Raw genomic sequence first — 19,126 nt, 5'->3', positions numbered from 1 at the left:
GGCAATGTCCCAAAAACGTATTTCCACATGTGGTCAGATAAAGAAATTAGAAATAAAAGATGTTGCTTCTGTGTTTAGTTTACTATCGTGTTTACAACAATTTTCAAACTTGTGGCAATTGTAAGGAAAATGCTAAGTTTTAATACAATATCTGTATAAGTTTTAAATAGAAATCGTAATTTATGTAATAACTAGAGCTCAAAAGAGTGTACCTTCATTGTAGAGCAATTTATGTTAGCATCAGCCTCTAAAATGAAATACATAATTAACTTTAGTCTCTCTATGATAATTTTCTACGTCTTTTATGACGTGTTTGTCGGTAATCATACAATCAGTGGTATGTATATTTGGCACTTTCTTTGGCTGACCGGCATATTCGGGTGAAAATTTGGTTTTTAAACATTCAAAAGTAATTCCTGTAAGCATTCATTTAAACATTCAAGTAATAAATTATATTTTAAAAGAAAACTAAGATTTCTCCGTAGTAGGAAGATCAACGACCTCCCTGCGTCTACAACAGAGTGCCTGAATTTCATGAGATCGCATTTAAATTAATTTTAAGGAATAAATCCACTTACGATAATTTACTCATGAGGAATTTCTTTTGTTATACTTATGAAAGCTAGATGGAAGGAAATACACGACCGATACCCTGTATGATATGATTCGAACTTCAAAATTCGTTAAAAATTAATTCATCACAATTGGTTACGAAGTTAAAGGTACCATTGCGATCGGTTGGTTATGATGTTTATAGTAGGGCACAGTGAGAAGAGGTTAATACATTATTAAAGTTAGTACTGTTCTACGTTTTTTTCTAATAAGATATAACATATCAAAGACTCGACTTAGATACGTGGATCTTTAATTATTCCTTTCATACGTGAACGATCATAATACCCACATAAAGGATCATTTGATGCAATACGTTGATGACACAAATGGTTGTATATGATTGTCCTATGGTCTTGTGGCAATAATTTTTGTCAAAAACCAGTTAGGTACATTTGAATAATGGCAAAGAAAACCACTTAAGGCGGAGGGACAAAAAATTAAGCAGAACTTTCAAGAGATGGTGGGTGTTTGTACATAAAGCAACTCAAGCATAAGCTAGTGATACAAGGAAACGAATGTGGATAAGGATAACCTGTTTAATTCTCCAACTACACGTTTGGTTACTGATGAACGGATTACACAGCCTTACAGAGCTGGTGATCTCTATTCCACTGTGGCTGCTTCAAAGAATCCTAGTCGTAATCCCTATCAGCCGAAACATTTCCCCAATTTATCAAAAGCTCAACTTTTTGAGACAAACAAATTCGTGTTTGTGCATAACGAAAAGACAATTGTACTTTCGAAATAAGGCCAGCTTTAATGATTGGTTATATCGATACTTATCCACCTACACTGAGCGCAAAAATACTTACTACGCAAAAGTCGTAACCTCCCTTACTGAGTGTCAATAGCATAAGTTCACCACTCATTTTCACACCATAGCTGTTTCCGAGGACATTCATGACTGCCAAGCAACAGCTCTTGCGCTGTATGTAGTCCATAATATCGTCTAATACAGCATCGTCGATACAGCTTTTACTGCTGGCCGCAGCAACAGACAACTGTTAGCATAGGTAGAATCCTTTTACATGGCATTCAACTCGGATTATGTAGATTTAGATTATGAGTGTGGATTATGTCTGGGAGAGATTGTGTCAAGAGAGGATCTTTAAAGCTATCGGATGTTGAGTTAGAAGATGTATCTGCAGCGTCACACGCCACACAAATCACTGCGCTACAATGTGCTGGGGTTGCTGCCTCAGCGAGTGCTCGATAACTAGCAGTATGTAGGATCTTCTTTATCGCATCAAGAGCACGCCCAAATACGATCCCAGTAAAACGCTGATTAAGAAACAAACAGTTTTCTGCGTAATAATCAACACTTCTGTCGCCACGAACAAACTTCTCAAGAGTTGACATTGACATATGTTTAGAATATTTTTGGGTGCTCATCTGGATGTGCTCTTCGTCGATGGATGTCCAGGCTGTTATTTATCAGTTCAGGCAATGAAATATAATAGAAACTAGAAGAATAATTGGATGAGGAAAGTGTGAATTTGGGGGATAAATAGTCAGTTGATCTTTCAACATCATAATGTCGTGACCTTGTACACTTCCATTGTAAACCTACAACTGAAGAATGCATTGATCTTCACTCAAGATTAAATTAGGAGTTTCATTACCTCGGTTCTCTTAATTCATTTGGGCGGGACCAAGGATTGTACACAAAATATCGATTATATTCGGCCCCCAAAAACTTGAGCCGAGATCTTATGGATATTATTATTGACCATGCGCTCACGCGATGGTGATGGATTGTCGAGAGTTGGACGATTGTAACAATAGTTCTTCTAGTCAAAGTATTATCACGGAGCCATCAAAATCTAGGTTGACGTCGAACAAAAAGGCAAATACAAATGATGGCATTATATTTGGTCATTAGGTTAGAATACAGATTTGAGAAAGTTCTTAATCATTTTAAATTCTCCATAGGTAGGCCTAACTGCAGCTAATACTGCTGTCACGACGATTATAAATACTACTGAGTTCATATTCTAACTAGAACACAGCACAATCAATTTCAATAAAGTATCGAGTAAACAATTTTATTCGGTTTAAATTAAGTTTCCGTGGATCCGTTTGTTAATATTTTAACACATTTTAAAATTTTGCTCCAGGAATTACATTGTTAACTTCCTGCTCCAGTCTGGTTATAAATAGCTGTCGGAAGGTTCGGGTAAAATCAGTAAAAACGATAAGTTCTGCTCATATATAGAAATAAGCCTAGTGTCACTGAATAGATTGAGCAGCGATTCATTATAGCACAGGTAACGAGTGTAGGACTAAAGCAAGCATGATGATGAGCAATGATTCTTTTCACATATCTAGCTGAATGCGACTTTTTAAAAGGGAGTAATGTATAATGGTTTAGAGATTTGGCCAAGTGGTCTTTTAATGTGTTTGCCTAGAGACATATCCATTCCATAATAACCACAAATATACAGTAGTATAGACTGTAACGTGAGTAAACAATGGCGTACTATTCCAAACCCAGTATGGCTTCAGACCTAATCTGATTATATATTTTTACACAATTATTAGTCTCTTTTCTTATCTGATCATGTATCCTTCATCACACATAATTTCATCGTTTTTCGAGCTAACACGGAATACAATGCCAAATGCATAAAGGGGTGTTAGCTCTGTAAAAATGTAATTGTGTGTGATGAGGAGGAGGCTGCTGTTACGAGCATGTATTATCTTTAGGTCTGATCTGAAAAACTGTCCTAATCTTTCAAGAGAGTTTTCTGAAAGTGTTTGGATCGAGATGCTCTTATCTAGGGGTAACGGTTCAGTTCCCACCAAGCATTTAAACACGTATTGAGCTCGTGGTAATGATGGTATTACTGTGTTTATTATCAGATGATTTGCAATCCATGTAGATTTATTTTATTGATGGTGAATTTTCCTTTCATATGGAAATTTGAAGTTGTTACGCCAAGAGGACTCTCAAAACTCTTCCTCAGTTCAGATCAAATTTTGTTAACGTAGTACTAAAGATAATTGAAAAAGTCGTATGCAGTTTTCCAAATATAGGAGTTTATATTTTTTCTTTCCATATTGTGGCAGGTCGTTCGAATACCACAAGGTTCTTGGCCATTTCAGCAATAACTGATCTTGTTATGCTACGCGACGATATAAGTTTGGTACTATTTAACTAGACTTTCAAGAAGCATTCAATAGTCTCCTATCATTTTTGAGATATCTTGGATGTCCTCATGCCCTCATTCGCTGAATAAAATCATACCTTGAGAAAAGACAATTAGAGTACATACCAAAGTGTTTTGCTAAGTGAGTTCCGCAAGGCACTATGGACATTCTGGTCTTCTTACTATTCTGTTAGATAAATATCGATATATGAAGATATAAAAATTTCCTACCAATCGTTCAAGTGACAGACCTTTTATCTCCGTAATCTTTTGCTGGGTGTGCTGAAATAAACCATATTTAAAACTTTAACTTCAAAGAATGACGGTACTTACTTCTACTCGTAATATCTATATTGATAAATATTTGATATTGGACAATATGTCAATACTTGAGAGTTGATAGTTTAGATTGTATTTGTAATGAGATAATAGTTCCTATTGATTATATTTGACATACAATAGTTTTAATTCTGCAAGTTCACTGAACTATGATGGAATTAAAATGTATTAATACGAATCAGAAAATACTTACCATAAAGTCGAATCTTCTTGTCCTTGGTTTCTACGATTATAATGACGTAACCACTGAGGTCCACCATTATATCCTCTGGACATGCTATCTCCATAACCGTCAATCCTGAGCCATGACTGCACGGCCTCGGCTCACATCGCACGGCACTTCACACACTCACACTCTGTCTATTGTTCCCAAAATCTCGGTGGTTTAATTCTGTTCGCCCCTTCGGCAGGAGCTCGGTCTCCCGAGGCACTCTTTTCGGGTTTCGGAGGAACACTCGTCGTCGTCTTCGTCGTCGTTTCCCGGGTCGACCCCACCGCCACTGCGCCGTGATGCCATCTCGGCCGACGGCGTCTCTACATCCTCCCTGCTCTCACACTCCACTGGCCTGTCACACAAAACGCTCTTGTGAGATAAAGTATAGGTATAGGTAGATAAGGTATACATCTGGGAATCCAATAATAAGCAAATACGAGAAACTCGTTCAGATACGGAACACTTCTCAGACCATAACTGTAACATAGTAAATGATGCACCGACTGCAAATGAAATTTTACAAATTTAGGATGGGCGCGTTCAGAAATCTTCAAAGTTATCATCTGTGTGATGTAACGTGAAGTTTTAAAGAGCGAGGGGAGAGCGGCATTCATGAATCCAGCTTAATGAACACCACCTGATTGGGGCTTTGTTTTGACGAAAACTGTAATGACCCCCTCCCAACCCCATCAGTCGACCAACAAGGGCTGCCCAGTTCTCTCCCTCAGTGTGTAACTTGGTAGTTTAACGGCCAGCTTTGCAGCAGTTGTTATGAAACTACTATTCCGCCATGTGGCGCATGTGCACAGTTGAATAAAGTAGAATTGTTCTTACAAAAGATACTCTAAGGTCTTACTGAGATTAATTACTAGATCAGTCCAAAACTTCACTGGTTCTACGATAACTTTAATCCATCCACATGTATACCAGTAGCTAGCTCGATGTACCTATGGCAGTCACAGAGACCAGCTTCCTCTAATAATTCCTTAAAAAAGACAATTAGAGTAATGGTCTTGGACATTGCTGCCAATATACATAGTATAAGAAAGAACATTGCTCACAGTTCACACATTTCGCAAAATAGTTAAAAAATCCAACAAGATGCAGACAGAATTTTATCTAAAAGTCTACATTTTTAGTTTCTTTACTTGTTGTTGGCTGACGCTGATATAACTAGTCTATATACGAGTAAGTGTCTGACTATTGGTTTTGAGTGTGTCGAGTTAAAAATATAACCTGAGAAAATATTTATCTTTTGGTGTTTGATGATATCAGTAGAGCAATGTGGGGTTCCTGGCTCACTTTTGGAGCCGACAGTAAAATCAATGTAAACTGTTTAAAGAACCAAAAATAATCCAACAGCATATCTGTTAACAACACTTTTGAGACAAACCGAAAATCAATGAAAAATAGCATTAAACGGGCAAAAACACTGCTAAATCAATTCTGTATCTAAAGTACCGGTCTCAGCCGTTGATTAAATCTTTAAAAATGCTGTTTGGAATCGCTGTTGAAAAAGGTACTGAAAATTGTCGTAAAACAAATGAAACATAGGCTATGCTTTAAAAATTTAACAAGGAAATCACAAAAATCTGTTATTGATAGTAAAACCAACGAAAAATGGTAGTTGAGAAACATTACCACCTCTACGATCTTACCCTACAGTTTCTTTTGTAGGTTCGATTATGTCGCCACTAGATAAGAATGCAGGTTCGATAATCGCCACTAGATTATGTTAACACGATAAAAATGTGTTAAAATACCTTAAAAATGTGAATTTTGTTAAATGACTATTAAAAAAAATTCGGAATAAAATAATATTTCTAAATAAATGGAGCTTGGAAAAAATAAGTTTTCTCTATTGTAAAAAAATAAATTTCAGAAAATATGAAAGACATTGTAAGTAAAATATTTATGTGAAAAACAAAGAAATTTACGAGAATTTGCTAAATTATTTACGAACATGTGCTAGAGAGAACCAAATTAACGACTACAAAAACATGTATAATATAGACAAATACGGGAATTAAAGTAAATCTTTAAAGAAAATAAGACAGATCTAAATTTATTTGATGATGAAAAAATTCAGTCAATCATTGATAAATTATTTATAACAACTGCTGATAAAACGAGACATGAAATTATCGAAAAAAAGACGAAAAACTTAAAGAAAACTCTGGATAAAATCTTATTAATGTCGAAGGTTTTCTTTCACACATGGTCTATTTAAGCAATATATTTTAACAAATTCTCGCAAAAATGAGCTTTTTACATATACCTATATGTAATGCGACATGAGATCAAAAATTTGGTCGACGAATTCTTAGACAATGTGAAAAATAGCAAAGGATATCTCTCTTTAAACCATAAACTTGTCCAATGTATTTTACCATGAAATCCGATAAAATGTATACTATTGACGATTTTATTACTAATCAATTCAATAAATTATCGCATCGAGAACAAACGAATAATCCAAATGCTGGATCTAGATTGGCATTAAAACACTGCAAACAAATAATTTTGAGCCTAAATAAACACGAAGTCATGAATGCCGGGTCATATATAGATTTACCAAAGGAAATCAAAGATAACAAATGTTGCGTCGATATAAAAAAAATAAAGATGATTTCTGTTTTATTTACTCAATCAAGTAGGCTATTGCAAACCCCGAAAAATGCTGATAGATATAAAAAATATGAACAATTTGTGAATGATGAATAATTTTCAGAATTCGACTTTCCTTTATCGTCCAAAGATGTAAAATCGTTTGAAAACGAAGTTTTGAAAAAAATACAAATATCCGAAAATGTCAATTAATATCTATAGTGTTGACGAAAAATTAATATTATTCGCTTAGAAATATCAGAAAAATATGAGACAGAGTCAGAAGTATCTGTTTTGATAACGAATTTAACTAGGCTTGTTCTCTCTCAATTATCTAAACATAAAGATAAATTATTGTTAAGTCAAAGATTTTTAAGCCATTTCTACAAATATGGAGATAAACAGATCATCTAGACATTTTAAAACAATATGAGTTTTGTAAGCCAATTGTGCCATTTCCAGGCCAGACAACAAAATTTACCAATTACCAAAAGAAATTCCATCATCTGTACGTAATTTATATGGATTTTTAAAGCATTTTAAAGAAAATTCCCTCATGTAAGAACGATCCACAAAAACCATCGGCTACCAAGATTCAGAGGAATATATCCTATGGGGTTTCTCTATATTTGGTATCAAATGTTATGAATCACAAACCTATATGTTACAGGGCGAAAATGAAGAAGATTTGTCTAATGTACCAGCAAAATTGTTAAAAATATAACTCCAAAACAAAAAGAAACCTATAAAACTGACCGATGAAGAGGAGATTTTATATATAAATTCGAACATTTGTAACATTTGCGAAAGTGAAGGATTTGGTTATGTTAACAAATAAAAGTTAAGAGATCACTGCCATTTTATCGGAAAATTTCGAGGACCAGCTCATAGTATTTGCAATCTGAATCTAAAATTTCCGCAAAATATCCCGGTTTTCTGCTACAATATTTCAATTAACACTCATCTTTATACCAAAGAATTAGTTAAAAAATACGGCAATGTTCATTTAAAAGCACATACTGATGAGAAATATATAAATTATTCTGTAAATTCTGATACGATTATGGATACGAGCTTGATGGTGATAAAACTATGAAATTCATAAAATCTTATTTTGAAAAGACGATTTCAAACACATATTCTATAAAATCGACAAATATTAGAAATGCGGCCAAATAAAGAAAATGAACTATTCCAAATTCTATCCCAGGAAGAGTCATATTTCCCTACGAATTAATCGTTAATATAGAAAAACTTGATAATTCAGATAAAACTGAAAATTCAAAACTGTTACTCAATTTTGACGGATGAGAGCGTTCCCGAGAAAGATTACCAACATTACTTTAATGTGTGGAACAATTGAGGGAGAAAATCTAAGTAATTACTCAAATCTATACAATATTTAAGGTGTTCTCAATGTGTAAAAAGATATGTCAAAGCAAGTAACAAATATTTTAAAAATGTTGAGACAATACAAGGGAATTATTTGTTATATGTCGATACAAATATGGGTATATTCTAGAAGTAGAACACAAATGTGTAAGGAAAATTTTCGAAATATATGTGATCTCAAACTAGACAATGAAGAATTATTGTCAATGAAACAAGCAAAGAAAACAAACTTCACAATTTTTGTTGCAAACTGTGTTGCGAGCCACACGTACAAGCAAAAGGAAAAATTTAATAAACCGATCTATATAGGATTTTCTGTACTAGACCTTTCAAAAGTGCTAATGTACGAGTTTTATTACGATAAATTGAAAAAAATATGATCCATATACGTATGAATCTTTGTTATAGGGGTACAGGCACCTTTTCCCTTGAGATGTCAAAGATCATTACAAAATTATTAAAAAAAAATTGAACGAATTTGATACAAGAGATTATTCGAAAAGTCACGAATGCATCAGCAGTAAAAATAAGAAAGTTATCGGAAAATTCAAAGACGGGCTTTAGCAAAACACTAGAAGAATATTGCAGTTTGCGGTCAAGTTGAATAAAGAAGAATAAAATATTGAAGTTAGAGAAATTCATGCACCAGTAAGAACAAAGTTTCAAAAGAAAGAAATAATTACTCTGGAGATTGATGATTTGTGGGTGACAGATTCAGTAATAATGGCAAATTATTCGGAACAAAATGAGGGATTTAAGAATTTGCTGAATGTTATAGATACTATTTCAAAACATGTTTGGTCAAGGGCAATTAAAATAAAAAAATGGAAAAGATGTTTCGAAACTTTTGAAGATGTATTGAACTATTCAATAAAAATCTATTAAAAGCCTCAAAAATATTTTACACACAGATAAGGGTTTAGAGTTTTAAAATAACGAGTTTAATGAAGTTTTGAAAAAATTGTACATCAACATTTTTTACACCGAAAGTGAAGAAACCTATGGTATCGTAGAGAGATATAACATAACTAAAAATAAGAGAATGAAAGTTTTTTTTTAGATTTAAAACATAAATAATTTAACACTGTAAATAAACACATTAGATAGGTCGATATTCTACAAGACATAGCAAAACATTACAATGGTCCTTGTTCATATCACGCTCCACCAGAATTCACAAAAGAACAAAATTTACAATAAATAGTCATATAATAATTTCTAATAAAATACAAAATAAAAATCGACTGATTTCTTATTTACATTTATATTTTTTTTGTAAAGCTTTGGAACAAGATGGATACAAAAAATACAAGCAAGATATAAAAATATTTAGAAAATTTTAAACAAAAAACTATAACATCTTTACAATTCTTCTGAAGAAATAATTTCTTTACGCGAATGTAAACCCAATTCTTTAATCATTATTGATGATTGTATTTTGGAAAATCAAGATATTATTAAAGAATATTTCGTTACGTTTATAAATAAGAATATCTCTTGTGTTTATCTTTCTTAACGTTTCCCGAAAGTTTACAAACAAGTTATATGGAGTAATTTGAATATGTTATGTATTTTTGACGTGACAACGTCTTAAATTAGGTTGCGGCTCGGAGTCACTCATGAAAAGTGTAACGCCCGGTAACGTTACGATGCCCGTCCAGTGGGTCCGCCGCACGGGATAAAGCAGATAACTGTGGGTCCGCTGCACGGGATAAAGCAGATAACTATGTTTATTCGTGAAAATGTGGAGTGCTTAGATTCGTCATTTACAACAACTACAACAATAAAGGTAAATAATTGTACACTGATATTTCATTATCGTAAACTATGATTGATTGATTAATTGTTAGATTGACACAAAAGTTGAGAAACTGAGTTTATAGGTTATGTCATACTATTGACAAATGTTGATAGTGTTAAGTAAATTATTAGTTTAAATCACTCTGCAATCAATCGTAATTCAGTCGATTGAGAAGAAACAGCGCGTATTGCTAGTCAAACATTTAAAATAACAAATTATAACCTCTAACCTGTCATAACAGTGCGACCAAACAAACGAACTAAACCGACCAATCATCACGCGCGGAGTTAGAATTTAACTGTGTTTAGCAAGAATTTCAAATTCCAATTTTAGTAAATGTTTTTATTCAACTTTACCATTTACAATAACAAATTTTAATTAATTTCAAATTATGTACAATGTTTTAGTAAACAAAATATATTTCTATAGTTAAAATTTGTGCAATTCTTATTTTCATTCAATTCCTTGTTCCTATTGTGCAATTTAATAATATTCATATCAATAAATATTCTACCGAGAAAAAGACGTTGTCACGTAAAATCTTCGCCCGTAAAACCGACTTTACAGGCAACCATAATTTTTTTAAGCAATATGATCACTATTCGACAAAAATATAGAGTAAATATGTTGGATCTGATATTAATTTATCAAATCAAACGAATTTGGGATACAATTTGGTGAAAAGATTATAAAGAATATAACCATTAATCTAATTTTAAAGTCTAAAAATTGCAAATATTTGAATAAATTTTCTAATATAAACATGGTAATGGAATGTAAACACAACGAGAAACATGAAAACGAAACGTAAACACAAAGAAAAAGAATGTATTCAAAAATTCAACCAACCAATGAATGTTGCTATTAAACATGCTGAGGGAAAAATTGAAAATGTTTTAAATCAAAATCAAAATATGATGGATTTGGCTCTAGTTGTTCGACAAATTGCAGATATTTCCATACCAGAAACAGGAGACGAATTTGTATTACCAAAATTACTTTTTCTAAACCGTTCAGATCTATAATTGTTAAACAATCCACAGTAGTTGATGCAATAAGTTCTGGAGCATCAGTTGCAATAATTGGTAAAAATGTCTTCCCAGTGAAGATGATGGCAATTTTGGCTTGTATTGGGATAAAAAAATAAAAGATTTTGCTATAGGAATTTTAGTCAAGGTTTACGGAGATTGTTAATAGACAACCACGTACCAAAAGAAACTTTTGGTAAAATTCACAAGAAGTATTAAAAGAATATACTGGAATTTTATGAAAATCTTATTGGATCTACAAAAATAATGATTCGTCGAGAAAACAGAGATGAAATGGATGGTTCTGGAATAAGGAAATTCAGCGACAACAAGATATAGTACATTATAGATATCGATGATTTAAAAAACTTATTAATTATTATTAACTATATTTATGCTCAAGAAAAAGCCGGAAATGACAATTGTTTGAACGAAAGGAAAGAAATTAAAGATTTTATGTCTAATAAACATAATGAATTGATTGAAAAACCAGACGGAATTAAGTATTTAAAGAACATTTTACCAGCAATAGGTTCACCAATTTTAATAGAATGTAAGGAATTTTAAAAGATTTAATTAACAATTTACCACTTGAATTGCTCGTACCAGACTATCAGTATCTGGGATTTTGACCAAGCTTGAAAAAAAATAAAAAGAGGAGGATGACATGAATAAGTTAGATAAGGCTGCAATATAACAGTATATTTTTATACAAAACATAGAGATATATATTCTGGCATATTGTTGATAAAATTTTGCAGAGTCAAGATAGAGCAATGCGTTGCATTTGCATAGTGGAGCAATGGTTTTAAAGAGAAAATTGGGACTGGGAATTGAAAAAATTTGAAGTTTTTAGCTTAATAAATGGAGAAAATATCTGTAAACTTAAAATTTAGCGTTAATCAAAAAGATAAGATAAAATCTGCATTTAAAAAGAAAATACTTGTTAGTATTCAATTCATTGCAGATAAATTAAAAATAGTAAAAATTAAATATTTTAGACAAATAGACAATACAATAAGCTTGGGAAACACAAGAAAACAGTAAAGGAATAGAATTGTCTTATAATCAGTTGAAAGAACGTAAAAATGGTGGATTATTGAAAGATTTATTAGATTTTGGGGAAGATCTACCAATTGTAAGAAATGTTGTACCATACGTTACGTAAAGGCTGCTCCAGTTGTAAAAAGATATGTGATGAGATACAGTTGTAAAGTTGATGAGATATAGTTAGAAATATTTTTAATTGGTTAAATAAAGAATTAGAAAGTGTAACTGGATCTGGATTAGACGAAAAACGTCAAATTATTTAAAATCAAACATACAAAAATTGAATCATTAACCTTCTGAGATCTAAAAGAAAGTTGTAAGAATATTAAATGTTTTAGAGGCGTTTCATGGGAGATACATTACCCGAAAAAGTTAATTAATTTGAGTATGGGATTGTAAATTTGGACTCTGTTTTAGGACGTGGACTCACTGGATTTGTTTTTACAAAAAAGATAAAATTGCTTACTATTTATTACTCATATGGAAGTATTGAAGAAAATCTTCTACAGAATTAATAAAATATTTAAGAAAAACGGAGTTATAATAAAATGATTTAAAAAAATCAAGATTACAAAGATCCTCCAATTTTGTGGACATTGTGTATTTTTATTGAACGAGCTTTCAAAAATACCCATTTTTAAATAAGTCAGCAAATTATTACTTAATATATTTGGATGTGCAAAATATTTTATGTATTTGGCACACAAATCAAGAAAGGAAATTCTAATAAATATAGGCACTTTAAGAGTTGAATTAATTGAAAGTTTGTTACAATTATGCCGGATAATTCAGATATTTTTTATGTAAAAAGAGAAGATTAGAAAAAAAGAATTAGAAGATAAGATTAAACATTGTGTACAGTCAGACTTACCGGTACTCGAAGTAAAAATAAAAGATTTAATATTTTTAAATCCGAAAGAAATATTAAAAAGTTGGAAAAAGATTTTGATACTGAAGCGAAGAAAGTTTTTAACAATTTAATATCCCATACCGAAAAAGCTGATAAGATAACTGATGCAATTAATTGAAGTAGAGAAAGATTATGTGTGGTTTGCCAATAAAAAAAGATTTGTTGTTGTTAAAGCTGGTATTGATAAAGATAATGTTATTGTTAAAGTAACTATTTAAAACCATTAAAATTATACGCATCATCGATATTGTTGATTAAAATAGTCCAAATGTTAAAAATGCCTTTGATTTTAAAGGAACTAGAATTAGCAGTGTTAGAAATGGAATTTACCCGTTTGATGCTATTGTAAAAGAGCAATTAGATGACCATATTAAAATGTTTCATGGACTAGAAAAGTTATGAGAATCATAAGCAACCTGTTAAAGATTTTACAACATAAGTCTATGAGTAGAAGCTAGAAATAGAAAATCAGTATACGACTTTTGTGAAATTAGTTAAATAGTCACAAAAATTTCTGTACTTATCAACGTGATGTATGTAAAACCTGTTAAAGTAATGGTAAAACTATTAATAGAAGATTTTCTTTATGTGATGAAAAATTGAATAAATTAGAGGAACATTATAATAAATTTTAGAAAAGTATAGATAACTTTTTTGAAAATATTGACTATAGATTTAATGGATTAGATGGTTATGATGATTGAATTCAAAATTGTCTTATATAAATGGTGCACATATTGTGCGTGGACTGTAAAAGAAAAACTGAAACAAGTGATATGAAATATTATGCAAAAATTAATGAATTTTAAGTAATTTCTGGGAAATGTACTACATGAAATAGTATAAAAAGCCAATTTTATAAATCCATTTTTTTCTAAATAAATAGAGATGGCGGGACATTACAGTGTGTTTGATCTTTTTATAATGCAAAACGAAAGAAACTTAAAAAAAGAACATTGGGATAATATAAAAATACGAACTATCTGAAGGTATGCGATTATACATTAATAAGTTTAATTGGTTTAACATTGCAAAATATCAAAATCTTTCTTCAGAATTCGTCAAGAAAAACATCTATTATTAATTAAAGGACTACATGTCCTATATGCCACAATCAACACTTAAGTCCAGATTTTTTTATAGAATATAAAGGTTCAGTTGAATGGAGTTTAATATTGATTTTGGAGATAATTTTTGTTTGTCTAAAATCCAGTTTTATATTTCTGGAACTTTAACAAAACAAGATGGTCAAGCTTATCTTGGAACAAATTATGTTAAGTTAATTGATAATTTCACACCTTTTTTTATTTTCCAAAACTGAGGTAAGAAAACACAATAAATTGAAAGAAGAAATTGAAAACTGTGGCCAATTAAGTACAATTAAAGGAACCATTTCTTATTCTCAAAGTGGTGTATTTTAAAGTTGTTTTGAATCAACTTTCAAATAAAACAAACTTTAAGCGGTCAGTAATTTTTCCACATTCGGCTTAGATTCTTTGAAACTTTTCTTATCTTTAAAGGTGGATTTTACATTAGTTTCATAAGAGCTGAAGATAATGATGGTGTGATATTAAAAACAAAAACTTCAAATGGACGGAAAAAGTATGGAAAAATTACAGCGAGTTTACAATTACAATACAAAAATTAACGAGCTTTTTTATTAAAATTCCGATGATTGATTATAAAATTACAAGTAAAACTGGGTTGATTAGATGAAATTACAAAAACTCAAAATATTATGTTTAGTTTTCTAGATTGGAAATATACTGAGCAAAAAGGTATTTCTGGAACAACCTATTCGTTCGATATCACAAATATTTATAGCAATATTTTCCATTCCTTAAGTTTTTTATCGGGGTTTCAAGCAGATAGACAGAATACAACAGGGTTAGACCGGAAGTGATGATTTAAAAAAACCTTAATATTTACTGATCCTATAATATACCAAATGTTCATCGAAAAAGCTGCAATAATTCATTAAATATAAGATAAGAGATGATTGGGATTGATTAAAAAAAACTTTAATGTTAAGTAAAAATTGATTGTTTTTGAGTTTTCAGAACTTTTCATTGCAATTTTTTTAATGTTAAGAAATAGGGGATGATTTTACCCTTGTGGATAAGTTAAGTCGAAAGAGTTAAGTATTTACTGTATTAGTTCCAAATTTGATCAAAAGTTTTGATTCCAAAAGTTTTGTTGATCTGGGGAAAAAGAGGTTTGTTAAAATAGATGAAATGTGAATTAAACAATCAAACCTTTACACAAGATTTAAGCACTCAAGAACTTCCTTGGGTTGTACTTACAGAAGATTACGATATATGGATTCGCATAGCTACTTTACGAGAAATAAAAAATTTGTATCAGTTATTTATTTTATCTTTATAGTAATTATTATAATTTATTAAATTCATGTTGTTTTATTTTATGAAACAATAAGAAACCGAAAAATATATTCTTTTAACAATTGAATAATCCCGTTGTCTTCCATAAATTTCTCGGTTTTAGAAATGTAAACACAAACATTCGAGCTGAAAAATGTGTTCCCGGTAGACTCAACTCTATAATTTCTCTTTGTATTTATAACAATTTTTCTATATAAATGAAAGAAGAAGCGATTAGGATAAACTGTTATAAATGTTAATAAATAGAATAAATTATTGATACAAGATATCTCGTTTATAAAAATTACAAATTAACCTTGTATAAGAAACCCAAGAAAAGAAAAAATAAAACAAATTACCACATTTGCATAAAATGCTTAGAAAACTGCAATATGGCCACAATAAACAAACAGAATTTTGAAAAAAATTAATTTGAATTGACATTTAAAGATATTGAAAAAATTAATATAATATTTGAAGAATATATAGGATTTGTTAGTGTAAATAAGCACATTTACAATTAACAGATAATACATATGATTACTATTTATATATAAAATTTGATTAGAATTTCAAACTTAAAATGATTTCATAGTACATTTGGATAAAAGACTTTTCTTGATGAAAATAATAACGATTATTAAAAAAGTTGTTACTGGGCGACTTTATACTCTGTATAATTCGAGAATTATAGAGGGCATAAATTTACCTGTTTATAGCAAATGTTCAAACTAATTGTGTTTATAAATAGTGAAAAATCATAGGTATTACCTCTTCATAATAAATGTGCTTATTAACACCAACAAATGTAATATATAGTACAAATAATTATATTGATTTATTTCAAGATCTAAAAGTCGTGTCACAATTGTTATTCTTTGAATTTCTAAAATAAATAATTTCTTACTAATTGATGGAGTTTTTAAAAGAGGTAAATAAAGTAGGCGATTTGAGATACAACGAATACATGAAATTATTAGCTAATTTAGAAGAAAAAAAGCCCAAAATTGTAAATTTAGAGAAAATAAAATAACAATTCGGGTTTACAACAATTGCAGAGTTAAAAGACTGCAAAAGTGCACCTGCCGAACAGATTTTTTTATTAACTTTGCAAGATTTCAGTTATTTTCTTGTCAAATTTTTCCTTAGTGACCGTAGCATAATTTTCATTTGCTTTTTATGAGAATGTTCATGCTTTTTACGAGAATTTTCATTACTTTTTTAACCAGCGATTTCTACCAGATTTTTTAAAAGATTTACCAAGATTTAATAAAACAGCTTAGAAGAACACGGCTGAGATGGTACTTTACACAGAATTTATACAGCAGCGTTTTATATCCCTTTGAAAATATTTTACATTGATTTTCAGTTGTCGCAAAAGTGTTGTTAACATATCTGTTGTTGGATTATTTGTGGCCATTTCAAGCTGCCAGAGTTAGAAGACTGCAAAGTGCACCTGCCGAATAGGTTTTTCACTGTTCTACACGACAGAAAGATTAAAGAGATAAACAAAATACATAATTTGCACTTAGTTGTCACTGGAAAAAAAGGGATAAAGAATAAGGAATGTATTACTATCAATTTTGTATAACAATTACGTGATTATTGATAGATTTTTGTTAAACTTTTCTTTATTGATTGTAGTTGAATTTTACGGATTTTGAGAGATTTTTGTGATTGTTTTTGTTGTTGTTAAATTTGTCTTCATTGACTGTAGCATAATTTTCATTTGCTTTATGAGAAATGTTCATGCTTTTTACGAGAATTTTCATTACTTTTTTTAAGCAGCGATTTCTACCAGATTTTTAAAAAGATTTACCAAGATTTAATAAAACGGCTTAGAAGAACACGGCTGAGATGGTACTTTACACAGAATTTATACAGCAGCGTTTTATATCCCTTTGAAAATATTTTACATTGATTTTCAGTTGTCTCAAAAGTGTTGTTAACATATCTGTTGTTGGATTATTTGTGGCCATTTCAAGCTGCCAGAGTTAGAAGACTGCAAAGTGCACCTGCCGAATAGGTTTTTCACTGTTCTACACACGACAGAAAGATTAAAGAGATAAACAAAATACATAATTTGCACTTAGTTGTCACTGGAAAAAAAAAAAAGGGATAAAGAATAAGGAATGTATTACTATCAATTTTGTATAACAATTACGTGATTATTGATAGATTTTTGTTAAACTTTTCTTTATTGATTGTAGTTGAATTTTACGGATTTTGAGAGATTTTTGTGATTGTTTTTGTTGTTGTTAAATTTGTCTTCATTGACTGTAGCATAATTTTCATTTGCTTTATGAGAATGTTCATGCTTTTTTACGAGAATTTTCATTACTTTTTTTAAGCAGCGATTTCTACCAGATTTTTTAAAAGATTTACCAAGATTTAATAAAACGGCTTAGAAGAACACGGCTGAGATGGTACTTTACACAGAATTTATACAGCAGCGTTTTATATCCCTTTGAAAATATTTTACATTGATTTTCAGTTGTCGCAAAAGTGTTGTTTACATATCTGTTGTTGGATTATTTGTGGCCCTTTGAAGCTGCCAGAGTTAGAAGACTGCATAGTGCACCTGCCGAACAGGTTTTTCACTGTTCTACACGACAGAAAGATTAAAGAGATAAACAAAATACATAATTTGCACTTATTTGTCACTGGAAAAAACAAAAAAGGGATAAAGAATAAGGAATGTATTACTATCAATTTTGTATGACAATGACGTAATTATTGATAGATTTTTGTTAAACATTTCTTTATTGATTGTATGTAGCTGAAGAATTTTACGGATTTTGAGAGATTTTTGTGATTTTTTTTATTAATTTGTCTTCATTGACTGTAGCATAATTTTCATTTGCTTTATGAGAATGTTCATGCTTTTTACGAGTATTTTCATTACTTTTTTAAGCAGCGATTTCTACCAGATTTTTTAAAAGATTTACCAAGATTTAATAAAACAGCTTAGAAGAACACGGCTGAGACGGTACATTACACAGAATTTATACAGCAGCGTTTTATATCCCTTTGAAAAGTATTTTACATTGATTTTCAGTTGTCTCAAAAGTGTTGTTAACATATCTGTTGTTGGATTATTTATGGCCCTTTAAACATTAATTTACTGTCAGCTCCAAAGGAAAGCCAGGAATCCCATATTACTATCTACTGATACCTTCCCATTTGACCTCAATAAAAATATCGTGAGTGACAATGCAATTATTTCTTACGAACTTCTTTATCAGTTGTAACGAAACCGTATTCGCATACAATACGAATTGGTTGTCTCTTTATATAGTGCAGTCAATATCTTATTTTAGTTCAGCTACACCAAAGGTAATATTTATAACTCCGGAGAAGATGGATTTCCATTAACTCCTCTAAATAGGGCTTGATTGGCTTGACAGCCACCTCCCTACTCAATGGGCTAGGCACAATAGGACCTCCCCCATTGCGTTAATTTTGTGTAGCTATAATTAATTAATTTTAGCTATCTAGTATTAGAATTAATATTACGACTACAACCTAGCAGTTCGGTAACTGGTTGTATTCAAAGTGTAAAATTTTTCAGAAGAATCTACATATTTCGTAGATTTCTAATCAACATACTAGAACGTGAATAAAGTAAGCAATTTTCTAT

The 19,126-nt window shown here is 30.8% G+C and overlaps 1 protein-coding gene across 3 annotated transcripts in view; it reads right to left on the bottom strand.

Annotated features, from left to right (window-relative positions):
- LOC124357305 (protein PALS1) overlaps positions 1–19,126 on the bottom strand; it is a 262,643-nt gene that overhangs the window by 231,578 nt on the left and 11,939 nt on the right. For all 3 annotated transcript variants that reach the window (XM_046808971.1, XM_046808969.1, XM_046808972.1), the window contains exon 2: positions 4,297–4,669. In XM_046808971.1, the coding sequence (XP_046664927.1) occupies positions 4,297–4,390 (94 nt within the window). In that variant the 5' untranslated portion in view covers positions 4,391–4,669. The remainder of the gene's footprint in view (positions 1–4,296; positions 4,670–19,126) is intronic.

Source organism: Homalodisca vitripennis, chromosome 3 (assembly GCF_021130785.1).
Source record: "Homalodisca vitripennis isolate AUS2020 chromosome 3, UT_GWSS_2.1, whole genome shotgun sequence".
NCBI lineage: Eukaryota > Metazoa > Arthropoda > Insecta > Hemiptera > Cicadellidae > Homalodisca > Homalodisca vitripennis.
The sequence above is the reverse complement of the archived record's forward strand: the minus strand, read 5'-3'. Positions and strand labels throughout refer to the sequence as shown.